This window comes from Dipodomys ordii, unplaced genomic scaffold (assembly GCF_000151885.1).
Source record: "Dipodomys ordii isolate 6190 unplaced genomic scaffold, Dord_2.0 Scaffold98, whole genome shotgun sequence".
Classification (NCBI taxonomy): Eukaryota; Metazoa; Chordata; class Mammalia; order Rodentia; family Heteromyidae; genus Dipodomys; species Dipodomys ordii.
This window is the reverse complement of record NW_012267314.1, coordinates 7145500-7167458: the sequence shown is the minus strand read 5'-3', so window position 1 is coordinate 7167458 and position 21959 is coordinate 7145500. Positions and strand designations below refer to the sequence as shown.

The 21959-nt window shown below is 38.0% G+C and overlaps 1 protein-coding gene across 1 annotated transcript in view; it reads left to right on the top strand.

Annotated features, from left to right (window-relative positions):
- Adgb (androglobin) overlaps positions 1-21959 on the top strand; it is a 100585-nt gene that overhangs the window by 55632 nt on the left and 22994 nt on the right. Inside the window, exons 19-29 of the mRNA XM_013026942.1 lie at positions 864-1005; positions 2791-2905; positions 5033-5200; positions 8627-8762; positions 9341-9478; positions 11265-11358; positions 12653-12787; positions 14110-14263; positions 16282-16469; positions 17788-17972; positions 20097-20296. Of these exons, the coding sequence (XP_012882396.1) occupies positions 864-1005; positions 2791-2905; positions 5033-5200; positions 8627-8762; positions 9341-9478; positions 11265-11358; positions 12653-12787; positions 14110-14263; positions 16282-16469; positions 17788-17972; positions 20097-20296 (1655 nt within the window). The remainder of the gene's footprint in view (positions 1-863; positions 1006-2790; positions 2906-5032; positions 5201-8626; positions 8763-9340; positions 9479-11264; positions 11359-12652; positions 12788-14109; positions 14264-16281; positions 16470-17787; positions 17973-20096; positions 20297-21959) is intronic.

Genomic DNA, 21959 nt, shown 5'->3' with positions numbered 1-21959 from the left:
CAGGCTAGGAAACACACAGTTGTAAGGATTTTAGGCCACAGATGAGGGTATATCCTCCCTTTCCAGAGATCCAGACTACCCAGGGTTCTTCCAAAATCTGTTGAAAAACATGGACTCTGTGTGCTTTGATCTGAACATTCCAGTGATACACTCTTCCTCCTCGTTTTGTCCTCTGCTGTGGCTTGGAGGTGTTTTTGCTTTATTTTGTTTGTTTCCCAGAAAGGTACATTTGCTGGAGGTTTGGTGCCAGTGTGGTGATGCTTGAGGTAGAGGACTGTTTAAGAGTTTGACCCTAGTGGACAGTGATTTGGTCATGGGGCATGCTGTCCTCAGAAACAGTTAAGGTTGGTCTCATGGAAAGAGAGACCGCTCCCTTCTGTACACAGTCAGTTCCCATTACACTTCCCATAAACAAGAAGATGGTTTTATTTTCTGTAACACTATCTCAGAGAAATTTATATTATTCTGGGTATTATATGTTTTCTTCCAGGAAAAAAAATTGCATCTAGAAAGACACTGTAATTAATTGCAATTACTACTAATGAGAAGAAAAGTGAAGGCAAGCTATAGTGAAATATACCTGTCTGTATTGCTCTTCTATCTCCTCGTTCTCAGTGCTTTAGCAGAGAGAATGGTCATGGGAAGGTGACCACCACAGGGGGCCGGTCAGAGCTCCAAGCGAGTGTTACCTCAAATAATTATTTCCTTAATGGTTTCTAATGTGATATGAACATTTTTTGGAATATCTCTAACACCTGATCATTATTACTATTATTATTATTGTATTACTATTCTTATTCACAAGGTGAAGGCCAGCTCTCCTTTCAGAACTAAATGTCCATCTATTTTCACTTTTCCTGAAGCCTTAACAAAAGACAGCCCTCCTGTGGAGCCTGGACTCCTCATAGGTGAAGAGATTTCCTGGAAGTCTCTGAGACCTCGCAATCTTGTTCTGAAGATCCACACGTATGCTACCAAGGCTACGATGGTGCGCCTGCCTGTTGGGTATGATAGATACATTTCTTTTCTCTCATGCTCAGATCTTTTTTGCTCCTTTGAAACTGTGGCCTAAGAAAGAGGTAAGACAGCATGGTAGAAGCATAGATGACGGGATACTGTTTCCTGGGTCCACTCACAAGGCACACATCAACTGTTCAGATTCTTCACAGAAGTTATGAATGAATAAATTGCCAAACACAGTGGATGAACTTTTGGAAGTATTATTGTTTGTGATTCTAGGAATGTATTTGCCAAAAATACCGTTTGAATTCAGTTAGCCCAGCAGTTTCTATAGTCAACTAATCAAGATATCCTTCTGTTTCCTTATAATTGGTATTATATTCCTTAGCATGAACCTTGATTTCACTTAAACATAGATCAGGAAATATAACATTCCTCCTGTGGTTTTTTTGTTGTTAGGTAGTAAGATAAAACTAGTTAGTCAAGCAGAGTGGCACACACCCACAACCACAGCTACTGAGGCAGCAGAGGCAGGAGGATCCTGAGTTATGGCAAGCCTGGGAAAGGTCAGTGACAGCCTATCTCAATACCAAAATAGAGTCAGAGGGTCTGATCAGATAGCCCAAGGAATGGAGCTCTTACTCACCATATGTCAGACCTGTTCAGCCAGGAGAAATAAAATAGATGAAGCTAGCCAAATAAATTACATATAATAGAAATTAGTTTTTGATTTTGGTCAGTAAAATTCAGAATATTACTTCCAATTTTAAATGAAATAAATATTTTCACTGGATTTTTTTCCCTCTAAGATCAGTCGTATTAGTTTTGTGAGATCATTGAACAACAAAGATTCTTAGGCAAAGAGCAAATCCTAAGCAACAAAACTGTGGCATATGCCTGCCATCCAGCATTTCTTCACCATTCCTGCCTCTGTCCTAAGCACTCAGGCATGGAGAGACTGTCCAGTACTCACTATCATGTCTGAGTATTCAACCACTGAGGACCAGGGACAGGGGATAAAGAAGGAGTTTTCTTAGGGTCGCATTTCCCCTTCTAGGCCTAATCTAAGAGCCTACATGTTTTGAAAATGCTGTAAAATGCTCAATAATCGAAGGGACATGAGTAACCCAGTTCTTAAGGATACATCCCCCTAGCAGGAGAAAAACAACTAATGTACAAGAAATAAAACATTTGTTAATTTAAGGGGAAAAACTATGAAATGTACTAAACGCTATCCTCCTATCATTTTTCATGGTTGTTAGGGAAAAAAAAATCAAGTCTAGTTTTCACAGTGAGACTGCAGTGTGTGGGAGGTCCTCCAGCATGGACAGGTTTGTTAAGTAGTCTCAATTAATTTTATCCTATGTGTTCAATAAATGTACATTTCGTGTTCCAAGTGTAGTTCTTCTGGAGCTAAAATCCATAGGCCTTTTTCTCATCTGTGTCAAAATCTATCAAAGTCTTTACTAACTTTTGTGTGTGTGAGTGTGTGTCATGGAGCTTGCACTTAGCCTGGGCATTGGCCCTGAGCTTTTTTTGCTCACAGCTAGTACTCTACCACTTTGAGCCACAGCCCCACCACCAACAGTTTTCTGGTGGTTCATTGGAGATGAGAGGCTCATGGGCTGTCCTGCCCGGGCTGGCTTTGAATCTTGATCCTCAGGCCTCAGCCTCCTGAGTAGCCAGCATTACAGGTGTGAGCCCCCGGCGCCCAGCTCTTTATGCACTTTTGACCTAGCGGTCCAAACGTGCTGCTTTAGGGCAGCTAGTAGAGGCGCATGCAATGGCGGAGGCTGCGCTGGGTCCTCACACTGTGCCCTTCCTCCTCAGGAGACACATGCTCCTCCTCACCGCCTACTCCCCTGTGGGACATGCCTTACAGGTCTGCAGCATGGTGACATTTGTCATTGGGGATGAAGATGTTGTGCTCCCCAACTTTGAGCCAGTAAGTGTTTAAACAGCTACTTCAAGTATGTGTGTATTGGTGGAGGGGGGGCTTTCTTTTCAAAAGTTTTAAATTTATCTGACCTCTTTTTTTTAACCTTAAAAATGAATTTGTCCTGCTTATTTTTTCCACCTTAAAAACTAGCATAGTTTTTTTTTAAAAGAAATACCCAATTGGGTGCAATCTGTATAATCAACAGTCTAAATTATGTAGGGATACAAATACCTGTCTTCACCTCTCCTCTGTCGAGTACTCTTTACCATCTGTTCATGTCTCAGGTATATCCCATAGGACCCATTGGTTATTAGGGAATAAAGGATCATTGCAGCTCTTTTCCATCCATTTTGAAGGTTTGATCTCTCCCTCTCTCTCCTTCCACTCCTACCTTGGCCCTGAGGAATTTGGAGTTTGCACGTCTAGGATTCTGAGGGCAGACTATTTAATTACTCTCTTTATCCTTTTATCCTCTCTCTATCTGTCTCTGTCTTTCTCTCTTCTTTGTCTCTTATTCCTTTGTTCTGCCAAGATAAATGGGCACAAACAGCATCTCTGCTGAAGTCTTGTGTTGACTTCATATGTATCTTCTTTATGCCTGTGTTTATTGGCCTTTCTTGTACAGAATTCCTGATTCTTTCTTGGCAAAAGCCAAGACAAATCAAACAAACAAACAAGTAGCATTGATGGAATTCTCAAAGCTAGCCAGCAAAACTCTTATCAACAAGCTGCCAAGACCAGCTTCCTTCCCCCTTCATCCCGCTCTTCCCATGGGGCCGACATGCTTTATTTCTTCCGTGTTGCCTCTCTCAACTGCAGCTTTACAAGATTCTCCAGGGTTCTCTCCTCTAGTTGTCCTGCCATCTCACTGTGTCGTCTCCATTCTTCTCCATAGGCTCAGAAGGGAGATCAGCAAATTCAAGTCTAAGCAGGTGTCTCTTGGTTCCTTTACCATATTTATCTTGCTTAACTTAAATCTTACCCTTTAAAAATTCTCCTTTAGATACTGTGCATTTATTATTGTTGCCCTGTCAGAAACTTAACAGCCTAGTGATCACCTACTAACATGAGCTCCTAAGTCCCAATAGACACCATTTCTCAAGCTTCTGAAGGCCGTTAGGACTCAAGCCCAATCCCCATTGCTCTTTGAGGAGCAAAATGAAAAAGCAAAAGGGGAAGCATAGTTATAAAAGCAGAGATCACTTCCCAGAGCCGTAACTGGTTTTCCGTGTTGCCACTTGACCACATAACTTCGCTGGCCAGAGTTCCAATTGAAGAATAAACACTGCTGAGTTGTCCTTCTAGACTGTGGAGATTAAGAACAGGTCATGGATAGGTATATGCACCAAGGTGACAAGTCAGCTGCCTGGGCCTCGTCTTCTTCTCACCAAGCAGGGCATCTCTGCATCTGGGCACACTTGATATACCTCCTGATTTCTGCCAACAACCAAGGCACCATGCTTGCACTTCCCACGATGCCCCTAGAGGATCAGGAAAGACAAGATTTCACAAACTCTTGGAAGTCTGCAGTCTTGAGCACCTGCTGGCCCAAGGATTCCACCACTGCCTACCAGACACCAACCGAACCTTCAAATCCATCAGGCTCTTCTCAGATTTCTAAGAAGCAGTTACCTTTTTGACATCTCTGTATTCTTCTGGCTCTCACTCTTTGTAAGAGGGGGCAGCAGGCAGAAGCCACCAGCCCAAGCTAACCCACCCTTTCCTCATTTTGATATGAATGACTCTCTCCATGCAAATTATCTGATTCTCAGTTTTCACATCCCACACGGAGTTTCTGAGACTTAACTCCTAGACACCCTTAAAAAATGTATCTGGGTATTAATACTGTGACGTTTTCCTGATCCCTCCCCACCTAAGATAGATGGTGGTCTTAAGTATTCCCACTTCTGTAGGTATTCCATTCCTCTATTTGTGTCTTTGAGATCATGACATTGCATCTAATCAAGTGCCTTGAATCAAGTAAGTTATCCATAAATAACTCTTAAGTCTTTCATGTAGCAGATGTTTTGTTTTGTTGTGATTTTTTGTTTCTCCCAGAAATTTCATGTTTGTGAGATTAATTACATTTAAACAAGCATGAGGATGGATATTATGTGTGTTTTGTCTTCACAGGAGAGCTATCGATTTACAGAGCAGTCTATAACAATTCTAAAAGCTGTTGGAAATGTGATTGTTAATTTCAAAGACAAGAATAGACTCTCTGCTGCAATGAAGGATCTGCAGGCAGCTCACTATCCAATCCCTCTCCACAACAAAGAACTCACTGCCCAACACTTCCGGGTGAGCTTGTTCTGGGTACACACTGGAATCTTCTTTTTTGGAATAATAGATCTTATAGTAGGTGACCTTCAAACTTGGCCTGATGCCAGGTGCCAGTGGCTCACACATACAATCCTAGCTACTCAGAAGACAGAGATCTGAAGACCATGGTTTGTAGCCAGCCCAGGCAGGAAGGTCATGAGATTCCTATCTCCAATTATTCACCAAAAAGTTGGAAGTAGAGCTATGGTTCAAGTGGTAGAGTACTAATCTTGAGCATAGAAGCTCAGGGACAGTGCCTAGGCCTGGAGTTCAAGTTCCAGGACTGGAAAAATAAATTGGGACATGACAAATTAGAAACAATTTGAGAAGCGATTTCAGGAAGTAAAATGAGGAATGAAAAGAATGAAATGAGGAAGAGGAAGAAATTGGTTAAAGTGTGTGATAATTCCTGCAATGGGCTGCATAATCTAAAGGATTCTGATAAACGATATAAGATGTCTCAGCAGAGGATGAGCAGATGCTGGCATTTATCCACTAGCTTTTTTTCCTATGCATAGATCACTGTCCTGTGGAGTATAATCTTCCTCACACCTATAATGTAAGCCTGTCTGCCAGGCTGAATAGTATCTGGCTTCACAGAGAGCCTGGGTGGAGTAGAGCAAGGACACTTCCTCATTGTCACAGCACATATGGACCTGTCTACCCCAGCTACCCAGAAACCAGGTGTACAGTTGCTTAGCCTTCAAATTATTAGTTGTGGCCAGATAATTTTTGTTATGGGGATGGCTTGGACACTATAGAATATTTCATAGATCCTTATTCTCTGCTTTGTACCTGCCTTCCAGTAGCATGCAGTTGTTACAACTGATAATGTCTTGGAACATTGCTGTTGAGTGAAGGGCAGTATAACTAGATTTAGGAAATAAAAGTACATGAATTAAATTTTAGTGCCATGTAAACTGTCCATGTGTATGGTATTTAGTACATGCTTATGGTTAAAAGTTCTTTGCACTAAAAATTCATCTGATCCACTATTCACATTTAAGTTTGTGTTGACTATTGCTGTGCAGAAAATTGTGAATACAATCTCTTTTTAAGCTAGAAGATCTCTTTGCAAAGGTAGGTAAAAAAGAAGGTCATTTTTCTATTTGTGTAAGCATGAAGCTAGAACATAATACACTGGCACTGGCAATCAGCTAATAAATTGTGATGTCAGAAAAAATACCTCACCCTTTTATATATTTGTATTGACACATGTATTACATACTTGTTTTCAAGATAAATAATCAGTGACCCACAAGTAAGAAAACCCTGCAGCATTATTTTACCCCTTAGTATTAGGGGTGACCATCTGTGTTAATTAACCTTTGATGATAGCATCCAAAGAAATGGTCTCCAGTTCCTTAACAGTGATGCTTCTGGATTGTAAAGCTGACAAGAAGAATATTTATCCTTACATCTTATCTTTACAAAAATATTTACATATATTTCAAGGAGCTAGAGTAATAACTTAAAATTCTATGTTTTCTCCAGGAAAAAAAGTGGCTGAAGAAGAGAAATGGGACTTATTATTTTTAATTAATTTTCATTTGTCCTCAATGTGTCAGTTATTTATCTGGCTTTGGGGTCAAATCAAAGAACTACTTTCCCAGGTCCCAACTAATATGCAAAGAATATCTTTCTCTACTAGTTTGACAATGCCCTCACCATTAATAAAATTGTCATCCATTTCCAAGATTTTATTAGCTGGTCACAGTCTTTAAACTTAATGCATATTTTATTAAATTGCCACATGACAAGGTAGTTACAGCCCTCAAAGTTACTGGTGGTCGTAGTTGGTATTTAGGCTCTGGTTCTTCTGCCATTCATCCTATATGTCCCTCTGTTCTAGGCAGTGCATCTGGGTGCTTGCCTAATGGTAGGTATAAGACTTTGGTTGACTTATTTTGTCAGACCATATTCGCTACAATTATCCTACTAAGCAAGTACCAAGAAATGCCCCCAGCTAATTCTAGAGTAAAAACAATTCTGCCTCCCTTTTTTAACATGAACTCCAGTCCCTCAAGATTATAATGTAGACTTTCCCATCCCTTCTTGGATTCATTCCTTCGTTTTTACTTACCAACAGAAATCAAAGCAACCAGACGTAGTTTTTGTTTATTGGAAATCATACTTTATTCCCTGGTGGAAGCATCCTTTGTCTCTAATCCAGCAAACCCTTTGTTGGCAGAAAAAGGAAGCGCATATTCTGCAAATGGTCACTGGAAATGATGAGGAAGGTGACTGATCCTATGTAATTCCAGACCTACATGTTTTAGCATCGCACACACCACTGCTTGTTGGTCTTGGTTCAGTAGACAGCATGATCACACCTCCTGTGTCGTTCCAACCTGCCAAGACCCTTAACAGTTCTACCTGAGGTATATGTGAGGATCAGTAGGTCCTATTCTCAGGGGCTAAGCTCCTCGGTATAACATGGCCCTGAGTCCAACAGTAGGTTAGATTGAGTTTCATTTTCATAAATCATATTTTCTACAACCTCTGCATAATGATGCTAGTAGAGGCATTGAGAATGGAGAAGGAAAACATGTATCTTAGGGTGTCAGGTAGGTGTCAAGTCTAGCAAAGATGAACCACTGATTATCTTGCTGGGAGTCCACTGGCCACCAGGTGACTGCCTGGATTCCTCAGGATGTGACATCAGATCCAAAGATCAGTTGTTTGCTGATGCTGATGTCATAGATGATTAAGCTTGGATGAAAGAGAATCCCGTGCTTTGGGGCTATGCATAGGCAGCCTGTTGCCAGGAGTTCTCCATCCATGGGCCCATGGTGGCTAGCCTGGATTTCACGTGTGAGGAAACCTCCTGCACGTAGAATGGATGCAGGAATGAAGAACCAAAACATTTCTGTTTTCTATTTGAAAAATATACACCAACATGACAAAGTGTAAAACCTTTGTGTAAATAAATCTAGAAGAACTTTTCAGTAAGAAATGGTAACTCCAGTGTGACAAGAAAATGACAAAATAATTCTAACCATTATATTTTCTTGTTTTTGTGGCAATTAAATAATGTGTTATCAATGGGTGTCATCTGCTAATCAATATAACACAATATTTAACTTGCTTAAGCACAAGGTTTGTATTTTTTGTATTAGTATCCTCTCAACCAGTTCTGGGCTACATTTTGATTGGGAATATATTGTAAATATTATTATAATTATTAAAATTTATTAAATTAGGAATGTTAAAATAACAATGTTGGCCTTTTAGTAAATGAGTGATTCTTTAAAGAATATACTATTAGATTGTGTCTATATCTGAAAAATGATTTCTGTATCTTTCTTTTTAAGAGATCTATGGTTTCTTACAGATTCTCTGGGATGTGCTTGTAATCCCAGCACCATGTAACAATGATTTTATATGTATCTTGTCATTTTTCAGGTGTTTCATATTTCTTTATGGCGTTTAATGAGAAAAGTTCACATAGCAAAGCCTCCTTTAAATTTCAAATTTGCATTCCGTGCTTTGGTTTTGGAGACAGAGATACTCGATTCTTCCTTAGAGGAGGCTTCTTTAGGTACTGATGAATTTTAACTATTTGACCTAGTCTTATATAACAAGGAATTTGAGAAGAGTGAGCTCAGGGTGCCATTTACCAATGACTCCATCTGCATGGATAGACAAAGAAGTCCACTCTGCCCAAAGAGCCCCGGGAGTTCTCAGGGTCAGCTGAACAATGCCCCCTCTTTCCCAACACACATACTTCTAAAGAGAACCCAGAAATATCCTATTCTACTCAATTTTCAGCCTGAAGATACATACAGATCACTGATTTCCATGGTATAATTTGAGATATTCTGAGAACCTTTAAGCCAATTGACCCCATTTCATTCCCCTTCTCACAACCTATTTCTCTTTCCGCCATTGCCATTGGGAATTTTCTGAGCTCCATTACCAGTTCACTGAGCTGTCCCTATTTCACATGTTTTACTTCTCCAGAATATCTACATCCTGACTGAGACAGAGGCCACAAATATAATGATATCTGCCATGTGTGGCATTTTGCATGTCAAAGGGCTTCCATAGACCAGGCATTGGAACTTGGGGGAAAAAGGAGATCCAGAGTTTGGTTTACTTATTTCCCTCTCTTTCTAGCGGAGTGGGTGGACCTTAAGTATTCTGCGCCCGTAGTAGAGAAAGACTATTCTAATGAAGAAATAGCAGCAGCTATTAAAGTTCAGTCTGTGTGGAGAGGAATCTATGTGAGGCTACTAATGAAAGCCAGAATGCCAGGTACAATTTTTCAAATATGTTTAAAATGAACTTGCATGTCTACAAATAAATTTTATTATGTGTGTTAACCCCTCCACCAAAAAAACAATGTGGCTGTGGACTCCCTTTACAGCTATAAAGTTTAAAATTCTTTGAGTTTAGGGTGCTCACTTTCTTGTTCAGAGAACTGAGTCTGGAACCGGCACACAAATATACAACAAATATTTCCTGAAAGGATTTCTGAATAAATGAGGGACTAGAGAAAGATCAACTTCATTTTCCCAGTCTGTTGGGAGCTTGTTTCAAACAAAGAAATACTCATTTTCTCTGTGCATCCTCAATGCCTGCTCAGTCAGGGAAGATTTGTGGGTTGGGGCCAAATTTTAAAGAAGTGCTGAATTAATGAATGAATAGTTGAGTGAATAATAAAGAAACCTTCATAAATAACCTTGGTGACATATTTAGAAAGTACAAATTCACTTGAAGTTTGTTCTTAACGTTTTATTACATCAAATACATTTTGGCATATGAAATGAATTTTTGTGAAAATGTCAGCTTTATTATTGTAAAATGAAACATCAGGTAGGGAAGTAATATCCAATTATTTTTATTCTGTGATTTCCATTGCAAATCCAATGGAAATTCCGATGGAATCCTTTTGGCATATTGAAATATTTTGGAATGAAAACAGTTCTGCTTGAAATACTTAATTACATTTATCAAAACATAAATCTAAAAAATAATACCTACACATATACAAATGTAAAAATCTCTCGATAACATCTGTTTGTGGTAGGAAAATATTACAAAATCAGGCATGGTAACACACACCTGTGACCCCAACCATGAGGAGGCTGAGGATTGCAGGTCTAGAGGCAGACCCAGCCACAGAGTGTGAGACCCTGCCACGAAAAGCAACACCCCCAAAATTATAATGGCATGTGTGCTGTGTGTTTTTTATTAGAAAAAAATGAGCATTTTTAAAACGAAATGTAGTGTATGTTATAAAAATTACATTCATACAATGAAATTACTTCCCTCTTTAGAAATGGAAAATCTTGAACAATTCAATAATGTGCGATTCATAACTTAATAAGTAAATAATTATTTAATCATTGAATTGGTTTTTTAAATTCAATCATTAAGTAATAATTTAATGGTACTTTTTACTTAACATATATTTAGATCTCATGTATGAAGGACTGTTATAGTTTCTAAACTTAGAATCAGAGCTTCTGCCCTGGTGAGTCTTTATGTTCCAGTTCCATGAAGTATAGAGTAGATGAAGTTCATTTCAGATAGTGGTAAGGACCATGAAAAGACTAAGATAAAGAGATAAGTTTCTTATGTTAATTTTCAAGTGCTCACTATGGGCTGCTTTTTTTCGCTGCCAGATCACCTAATTTTAAACTATTTGTGGATAATGAAATAGAGGGAAGCTTAGTGGAATCCCATCAGCTAATGTTCTTTAGAAAAATTGGCTGGATGGCTTTTTCTGAGATAAAATTTACCCGTAAGGAATTTTTGGTATGACAGATCTCCTTAGGATAAACTGTGTGATAATTACCTTAAATTACATCAAAGAGCATCTTACAATTTTTAATTAAAGATGAAAGGAAGCAGCATAATATGTGAGCAACACTCTTGACTGAAGGATTAGAGTTCTATATTTTAAAGAGGATTTTTCTTCTACTAAGCTCAAGTATTTGGAGCCATCTTATGAGTTTCAAATTGTTCATCTATAAAATAGAAAGTGTGGACAAGATTATCTTTGGTAAATCTTACAATTGAATATTATTACTTTCAGACACAAAGGAAAATGCCAGTGTTGCAGAAACTCTTCTGAAAGTTTGGACTGTATTGGAGCTGAATTTGGAACAATATGCAATTTCTCTCTTAAGGTGAAGAATTCTTCTAGTTCCTTCTATACCATGGGTGGAGAACCATCTTCCATGCTATAATGGTCCATTTTTCAGAAAATAAATGAGATCTTGTAGAAAGCGCCATAGATATCTGATAATTCTAAGAGTCTGTCTAGATTCTGGCAGGATGAGAAGGATGAAAGGCCCAGAGTCTCTCCCATTCTCCTTCCCATTAATTTCAGGATATCCCGAATTTTCTAGGGAACAAGAAACTTTGGCCTATTATTTTTTTAACTAGCAGCATGCACTAATTTCTCATACATCAGAAATTATGCAGAAAGAAAACTCTAGGACTCTCCCATGTTCATTCCCTTTGATTTAAAAAAATCCATTTTAAAAACTGTCCATCACATTAAACTCCAGGCCAGTATCAATCTCAATTCTGGATCCTTTGGTGACTTCTATTCTGTATTTCTGCTAAGTTGCCTGCTTCTAGTTTTCCCATCATTACACCGATGGCTCATAGTTTTGTCAGTAGGTGTATGGGTCCAAGGAGACCACCATGGAGGAGAGCTTGATTGTACGGTATGCATGGATGCATACAGCACTGCTGTACTGCCATGCTTCTTTTCTTTCCCATAGCCATGTCCAACCTATACTTTTCAAAATGCCACCAACATGGTAGCTTTTAACAAATCTGAAGTTCTTACTTTAACACTTTAATTAAGCACATTCACTTTTGCCTCATTCTTTGGGTACTACTTGCTTTCTGGGTGGCATATTTCCATAAAATTGAGAATAGGGAATCAATTGGCAGCTCACAGGATGATTTAAATACAACTGACTTTTCAATAATTCGGGATTGTTGACAGGGAAGATAACTGATTTGGGCGATTTGCGTGCAGTGATTTAAAGTTTTGATCTTGACAAATTTTTCTAAGTTAGTTTCCTGTTTAGTATTTTTAAAAATTGTATTTTATCAAAAACTAGTATAATCAATCCAAGAATAAGGCAGACTTTCACTGTAGCTCGAAGCTTTGGTTCTGCTTTCGTACTTGTGAACTTGGATTATTTCTATGTTCATGAATCACATTCATGATTAATTTAGAACTTCAGATCACTTCAGGCCCAGGAGAGACACAATTCACCGTTGACTGGGGATGGGCTCCCCTCTCTCAGCACCTTGTAGCATAGATTCCCCTGGTCCACTTTGAGTGAGAACTCAACCCAGCCAATGATATTCATGTGGTTGAGGGTCCTACATCCATTTGTAATAGAATTGATTTCAAAAGTGTTTTTTAAAATCATTGTTAATTTATTATCACATTTCTAGACTAATGTTTAAAAGCAAGTGCAAGTCTATGGAATCTTACCCATGCTTTCAAGATGAAGAAACAAAGCTTACGTTTGCTGACTACACAGTAACCTATCCAGATCAACCGCCAAATTATTGGTTCATAGTGTTCAGGTGAGCTTAGTAAACCACCAAGTTCATGTTATCCTTTACTAATGTGTACCATTTATCTGCAACGTTTTATTCATTGTAGTAAAAGTGTAATGAAAATCAAAGTCAAAGTATCAACTCTTAGCTGGATTTCATGTATTACAATTCTTATATACTTGCTATGAATGGATGAAATATTATAGAAAGTTTTAATCCATATTCTTTGTACCAAAATTGCAGTAAGCCAGGAGATAGTGGCTGATGCCTGCAATCCTAGCTACTCCAGAAGTGGAGATCTGAAGATCAGGGCTTGAAGCCAGACCAGGCAGAAAAGTCTGTGAGACTCTTATTTCTAATTACCTACAAAAAAAAGCCAGAAGTGGAGCTCAAGTGCTAGTCTTGAACAAAAAAGCTCACAGACAATGTCCAGGCTCTGACTTCAAGTCCCAGAACTCTCACATACACACAGCACACATGCGTGTGCACATGCGTACACGCACACACACATATGCAGTAATTGTAAACTTTTTTTTTGTCAGTCATAGGGCTTGAACTCTGGGCCTGGGTACTGTCCCTCAGCTTTTCAGCTCAAGAGCACTCTACCACTAGAGCCACAGTACCACTTCCAGTTTTCTGGTGGTTAATTGGAGATAAGAGTCTTACAGACTTTCCTGCCCAGGCTGGCTTTGAACCACGATCCTCAGATCTCAGACTCCTGAGTAGCTAGAATTACAGGCACGAACCACTGGCACCAGCCTGAAGGATAATTTTTCTTTTTTTGTTGGTCATGGGGCTTGAACTCTGGGCCTGGGTGCTGTCCCTGAGCTCTTCAGCCCAAGGTGAGTGCTCTACTCCTTACGTTGCAGCACCACTTCTTGTAAACCTTTTAATTAATATGTTGTCAACAATTGATATGTTTTCAATATAGAAAGACAGCCTTTAATATCCAAGTAATTGTGTATTAGATAAAAGTCATATTACTTATAAGGTAGAATTTTCATTTATATATCAAAGTAGTAAATTAATGTATGTGTGCATGTGCGCACCAGCTCATAGGTTTGAATTCACCCTTGCTCGACTTGCTTGATCATGGTTAGCATTCTACCACTTGAGTCAGGCCTCCAGCCCAGTTATTTTCTGGTCAATTTCCTGTCTGGCCTGACTTCTAAATGTGATCCTCAAACCTCAGCTTCCTGAACAGTTAGGATTACAGGTATTTAAATGAAAGCAGTATGAGGACTGTATGTACATATTTCAAACTTCAAACCTTGAAAATAATTCCATAGCATTTAAGTGCAAATGTTATAATTCCTGTTGAAAGACAGTTTGTGCTTTTATAATTACAGAGAAACATTCTTGGTTCCTCAAGATATGATTTTGCTTCCCAAAGTGTACTCTACACTGCCTGTCTGTATGCTTCATGTTGTTAATAATGACACAATGGAACAAGTGCCAAAGGTGTTCCAGAAAGTGGTGCCTTACTTTTATACCAGGAATAAGGTAGGTGTAAAATCTATTCTCACCATCTTTCAGAAGGGGACTGAAAAGCCCTCAGCCTGTTCAGAGTCCTAGAGAAAGCAGGGCAGAGTGGCTTCAGTCTAATCTAGAGGAATAGGGCCTGGTCATTCCTTATACAAGTCCCCCTATTGTTTTGTCAGGGATCATGTGATTACTAGAGCACTTTTTATGTAACAAAAAGAAAGCATGACTGGAGTGGCAGTGGCTCATGCCTGTAATCCTAGAGGATGAGATTTGAGGATCCCAGTTCAAAGCCAGTCCAGGCAGGAAAATTCTCAAAGTTCTCACCTCCAAAAAACCAGCAAAAAAAGTCAGAAATGGAGATATCACTCTAGTGGTATAGTGCCAGCCTTGAATGAAAAAGTCAAATGAGATCATAAGGCCCTCATTTCAAGCCCTAGTACCAGCACAAAAATATAACAATAAAAAATAAATTAACAAAACAAAGGAAAGCATTAGAAATGTTCATTATTGACATCATAAATCCACATACTCCTTTAAAACAGGAGTAAATCTAAGGAACTCACTTAGTCATGTGCCTACACTGAATCTAAGGGTTGTTTCTGTTCCATACTTATCTTTTCTTCTACTCCTAAGTATTTTGAAATATTAAGATTAGAGACCCTCCCTTTACTCCCATAGCCTTTTCTAGGGCAACATAAATTATTTCAAGTCAAGAAGTACATGGTGGCTCATGCCTGTGATCTCAGTAGTCAGGTCACTGAAGTAGGAGGATCCCAAGTTGGAGGCCAGCATGGAGGCCCTAATCTTTGACCTTCAAGCATCCAACTCTGCTTCCTCACTGCATATTTAAATCTTATCTTTGTGGTTTCAAGCATGTTCATTTGGAATACCCAAGTCCTTTCTTATTACCCCTCTCACAGGTTGAGTTTTAGCTTTCCACTTATCAATACCTGTCATAATTTCACAAATTTCATCTGCTAGAATTATTCTGAGTCTGTACAAACACAGGTCATGGATTTTATTTTGCTTAATGTATTAGTACAGTTAGCTCAAATATTAGAACAGCAATACATCTGTACATTATACTTTCCCAAGTAAATATGCTTTAACATACATAATTTACATTCCTTTTACAAGCTCTGAATGTAATATCGAAAGTTCCTTATTAGCATTACAGTATTGCAGTTCTAGCTAATACTCCTGGACATCTATTGAGAGCTATGTATTTATTATGGCTTGTGAAGATCTGACTTTTGTTTCTAGAAATCTAAATATATCAGAGTGTCTTCTGAAGAGCTTCCAGGCAACAACTGGAAGACAAATCTATCTTTTCATTCCTTATTAAGAACAACTGCAATTATCAGTGCAGAATTACTTAAAATATTTGCATCTTATTGTGATAGCAGATTTGTGATTCACTGACCTTTTGACTAGATATTCAAATTATGTTGAACCAAGATCTAACCTGCAAATCTCAAGAGAGCTAGAAACTTGCTTTCCTCAGCTCAGTATTTTAGATGAATTTGGGGGACTGGAAAATCAAATAAGATGCTTTTGGGCTTCTAGGGTGGGACTATGATTTTAAAATTGGTTTAAGAAGCATTAGAAGAAAGCATAGCAATTATCTACTATTAAAACACTATTTTATAAGTCAGGAAACACACAGAGGAACATGTTAGAGTCAATCACTTCCCTGAAAACATGTAAGATGGTGCTTTTTTCCCTTTCCTTCTTTCCCTCCCTTTCTTTCTCCCTCTTTTAGTCCCTCTCTCCATCCCTTTGTCCCTCCTTTCTCTCGTTCTTTCTTCCTTCCACTTCCTTATTTTTTATGATGCTAGGAATGAAACTCACTATGCACACATAATAGGTAAGCATGCTATCACTGACCTCCATCTCCAGCCCTCAGAAGGTACGAAGTGGGGTTTCAAAGCATAATGCTTACTAAAAGATCTTGGAATGTCTATGACAATAGAGCCTTTAAATGCTATGACACCAGCAGCAATGTAACCCATGTGTACAATTTCCCTGCCTTGTAGAAGGGATATTCTTTTGTGGCTGAAGCATTCACCGGTGACACATTTGTGTCAGGATCGCGCTGGAAACTGCGCCTCATTGGCCCATATACACCACTCCCGTGTCTCACCCGAGATTCCCCGAGCAATTCCTTCTCCCTCAAGGAAATCAGAGATTACTACATACCCAATGAGAAGAAAATATTATTCAGGTATACGACAGAAAAGGACTAAAGCGTTTTCTATCTTAGGTTTAAAATAAAGTCTGGTACTAACTTGAATTTTAAGTCTATACTCATTTTGGAAATGATGGTGATGTCATTGGCTGATATGAAGGACCAAGCCTGTATGGTCACATATAATGGCTGTGAGATTTTCTTAGACTTGATTTTACCTGACTTAAATTAAAAAGGTCACTTTCATTACTATGTGACAATCCTCTCCTCTTATTCTTCTCCCTCTCTTACTAGCCTGTTGTGGAAATTCGCCTCCTCTGTCCTCACAACCTACCTTGCATGCTCATTACACAATTCTCAGTAAACAGCTTCCTGTGCATTCTACTCTGTGAAGACATGCCTATCTTTCTTTTTCTTTTTTCTTTTTGTGGAAGTATTAGAACTTGAACTCTGGTGCTGGACTTTGCCCTTGAGCTTTTTGACTGAAGGCTGGTCTTCTACCACTTGAGCCACAGCTCCATTTCTGACTTTTTGATGGTTAATATGAGATATAAATCTCATAGACTTTCATGCCCAGGATGGCTCTGAACTGGGATCCACAGATCTCAGCTTCCTGAGTATCTGGGATTATAGGTATATGCCACAAGGACTTCTGTCATGCTTCTCCTCTGTCTGTGCTGCTTTCTTTTCAAAAGCCCCCAATACTTCTGGCTCTCATTGTCTGATCTGTAAGATTATGTGTCTGGACTCATGTCAATAGTAGCTTGCATATTATAAGTAGTATGGTGGCTTTTAGGTTTTATCAAGTTCTATAGGTGATTCATCAGGCCTAAACAACAATTGGAAGACAAATCTTCTTTTCATTCCTTTTTAGGAGCAACTGCAGTTATCTATTCAGAATTACTTAAAATATGTGCATCTTATTGTGGTGATAGATTTGTGATTCACTGACCTTTTGACTAGATATTCAAATTATGTTGAACCAAGCTCTTACCTGCAAATCTCAAGGGAGCTAGAAACTCACTTTCCTTGGCTCAGTATTTTAGATGAATTGGGAGACTGGAAAATCAAATAAGATGCTATTGAGCTTCTAGAATGAGGCCATGGTTTAAAATTATTTTGAAAAGCATTAGAAGAAAGCATAATAAAGAAAACTACATGTTTGTTCTGTTTGACCATATTGGTAAAGTTTGACCTTTGTCAAAGTCTGTGACTCTAGTCTTTCCATAAAGTTAGAGACTTTACAAAGTAGTTTTATTTTGAGATGTTCATCTCAGAACCATATTGTTTCTTTTGCTGACTTGAGGGAAGACCCATGATTTCATTTCTGAGTTGAATTTGCTTATCTCCATAGGTATTCTGTTAAAGTGGCATTAGCACACCCTGTTACAATACATGTACGAACATCCAAACCGGATGTCTTCATCAAGCTGCAGATTTTAGAAAATGAAGAAATCATAGTGAGCACCACTGGAAAAGGCCAAGCTATAATCCCAGCATTTAGCTTCTTGAGAAGTGAGAAGTCTCTGAGCTCCCAATGTAAGTGTGCCTGCCCAAGTTGGGTTTTTGGATTCAAGACATTGTGGAATAGAAAGAAATACTTACCACTAAAACTATGGTGAATTTTGTTTTTAATCACTGTATTTGTCATCACAAAAACTGGACACCAATTAGGCTCAAAAAATTTGGTTAAACAGTACTTGTACTTTGAAAGCTTTTCTCTTTAGAGAAAGATTTTTCCATTTTTAATGCATAAGTCAGCATGCTTGTAAGTAGTAAAATTCTTATTATTTTAAATTTTCTAGCTTTTCCTTTATTCCCAACATATTTTTAGAAAATATTGTACTTATTAAAAATTAGCCTAAACTTTCAAGTTAGGGCTTTCAACACAATATTCTCAATGAGTTATTAAGTGTCATTTAAAATATAACTGATACTGTGAGGCAGATTATTCATTTAGCTGTTTTGGTAATTTTATTCTGACTAAAAATAACACATGACTAATACTTAAAATTTGGAAAAAGAGCATAAACAAAGGAATAAGGAATTCCTTATACTTATGCTAGACAGTTAATCCTGTTAATACTTTAGATTTTATCCTTTCCTTCTTCATATTTTCATTTACATTTACCTATTCTGATGATTGATATTTCTTAAATAAATAAGGTTTTTTGTCTTTGTAGCATTAGTTGAGACCTCTAAACCAAGGTAAATAAAAGTGGCTGTGTTTGCTAGATTTGAATTTTTGTCATTGCAATTTTCATATATTTCATTTTTTCTATTAATATTCACCATTTGTTTATTCAGTATGTCCAACTTTTTCCTTACATACTTAAGTGTGGGTGCAATAGCCATTTTTGGCCATGTCCAAATTCTGTGTCAGCTCTGTGTATTTCTAATGACCTTTCAAATGACGGTCACGTTTCCCTATGTATGTTTCTGAGCTTCTTTGCTGTTCAGCAATTCCTCTGTACTTTACTAGGCAGTAGTTGTTTCAGTGGCCCAAATGACCACCTTTGTTTCTCACCTGGAAGACCTTCATAGTCTGGACTCTTCTCTTTCCTGCAGCTGGCAAGATGCTCAAAGGCAACAGTTTGGGAAAGTGACAGATCAGCTTGTTCCTTTCCCTTCTCTCAACAATCACAGGCCTTGGGCTGGGAAGATGGCTCAGTGGTAGAGCACTTGCTTTGCATGCATGAGGCCCTGGGTTCGATTCCTCAGCACCACATAAGCAGAAAAAAAGCCAGAAGTGGTGCTGTGGCTCAAGTGGTAGAATGCTAGCCTTGAGCTGAAGAGCTGCGGGACAGCACCCAGGCCCAGAGTTCAGGCCCCACAACTGGATCCAAAAAAAAAAAACCAATCACAGGCCTTCACTAGGCTGTCTATTGTCTCATGACTGAAAATGTCTGCTTTATATCATTGTCCAATTTTATCATTTTTGTGTTTAGAGAAATAATCCTTGCTCATATTTCTATCTTGGAAAGAGTTGGAATTTCTGTGTGTTGTTCATTAATTTACTTCTATGTATGCTTGACAAATTGTTTGCATTCAACACCTTTCTATTTTGTTTCCCAGTTACCTATATTATCTGATAAGGAAGAAAACAGTGGAGGTAGGAATGGTAAACTAAGATGAACTCTTTCCTTAGTGTGATACCATACATGCATGAAATTAGACATTAAAGAACTAGGGTGAATAATGCATTATATCATTCAAATGGTACAACATGAACGAGAAATTGTTACTGTTGGAGCAGGTATGGTTGTTCAGAGCAGCCATTGCTCTATGCCATACATCCTATTAGAAGGTATTTCTTTGTTTTTTGCCGGTCATGGGGCCTGAACTCTGGGTCTTGGCGCTGTCCTTCAGCTCTTCAGCTCAAGGCTAGCGCTCTACCACTGGAGCCACAGCGCCACCTCCGGCTTTTTCTGTTTATGTGGTGCTGAGGAATCGAACCCAGAGCCTCATGCTTGCAAGGCATGCACTCTACCACTGAGCCACCTTCCCAGCCCCTAGCAGGTATTTCTCTAAGACCATATTATTCCAAAGGATGTAAAGTGATGTTGTTTTTTTGTATCTCATAATTATATACTTTTCCTTTACAGTATACTGTCATTACTAACAATGGTGTATATCACATGTATTAATTGTACTCTTTTTCAGCTAGCAAGCAAGTTCTTTCATTTCATGCTGCACTGAAGAAGGAGCCAGAAACACCTGGCAAGAAGAAATCTGCCCAGGGAAGTCAAAAACCCTTTAAGGGTAGACCCGGCAGTGCCATAGTAGAGCCAGGTCTGTCTCTGTTGGAGGAGGAAGTTGTCAGTGTACCCACTGTAGAAGAAAACTCTAGCACGCCACAGCAGGTATATAAACATTAAAAGAAGAATTCTTCCAACACACTTCTCCTAAAAGATAACATCAAATAAAATAATCCTCTCTAACCATTGTCAATACATAATACACACTATGTGCAAGGCCACCAGTACATAACTAAAACTGAAAAATCATGATTGAACTATTTCTCTATGTCATGATCTTTACATAACATAGAAAATCTTCACACTAGCCCTATTATGTAGATGTGATCACCTCCTTTTAAAAATAAGTTTAATACATAACTTTGAAGATGACAAATTTTAATCAAAATTACATATTACTAAAAAATGTGACCCAAGTTTAAGATGAAAAGATTCTGATCTCCAATGAACCACCAAAAAACTGGAAGTGGCCCCGAGGCTTAAAGTGTTAGAGTGCTAGCCTTAAGCGAAAAAGCTCAGGGACAGCACCCAGGCCCTTAGATCAAGCCCCACAAGTGACAAAAAAGGAAAAAAAAAGGTAAAGAAAAATAATGAGCCATAATAAGCTTATATATGATAATAATTATAATAAAAATTCAAATTAATCAGTTAAAAGGCTAAAATTTTTAGATTACATAAAAACAAGATCCAATGAAAGCAGACTTTTAAACAAATGTTACAGAAAGTAGCATTATGTTAATGATTAATAGAAAACTATTAGAACTTCAGAGATAAAAAGAAGCCAACAATTCACTACTTAATAATTTAGATAGGTTTATGGAAAACTTCACCTAATAAACAGAGAATATACTTTTCCCTGTCATCACTCAGATATTTTGAGATATACCATCAGTCTATAAATGGAATCCTGGATAAAATCTAAACTATCAAATAATAGAGATGTTATATGTTTATAATACAATAAAAATATGATTAACAGCAGTTGAAAAGCCCATAAATAATTAAAAGTAGGTAAAGTATATTAAATTTTTTAGTTAAAATGAACATCAAATATGAAAATTTGAAGTATATAAAACTCAGTAATTTTTTTAATTGGACAACTCAAAATTTGTAAGCAACAGTAAAGAAGTATATAGTGAAATCCTAGCTTTTTTGATGAATAAATTAGGAGGTATAAATGTTTAAACTGTAGAACCTAAACCAGGCTCTGGTGCCGCATGCCTATAATCCTAGCTACTCAGAATGCTGAGCGCTGATGATCTTGTTTCAAAGCCAGCCCAGGCAGGAAAGTCCATGAGACTCTTATCTCCATTTAAATAGCAAAAAGCAAGAAGAAGAGCTGTGGCTCAAGAGGTAAAGTGCTAGCTTTGAACAAAAAAGCTATAGAACAGCACCTAGGCCCTGAGTTCAAGTCTCAGTACTGGCAAGAAACTATAAGTTAATTTTAACTAAAAGTTAGACAAGATCCAAAAAGTAACTCAGAGTATAAAGAAGAAATGATTTTCATGACTTCATGGAAGAAATCTTTGGAATGAAGAACAAAATCCCAAAACTAGATTATAAAAGCCTAAGGTATTTTTTAAGATTATTAATGTAGGTATGAGTCTAGTAAGACAAACGAAAAAGATTTAAATATAATACAGGAAAATATAATTAATATAACTATACTCAACAGATTATTTTAATAACAACATTATAAGAACAAACGATGCCAGCAACTCCAAGCTAGGGGAAGGAGAGAGATCAATTCCAGGAAGTAGAGAGGTAG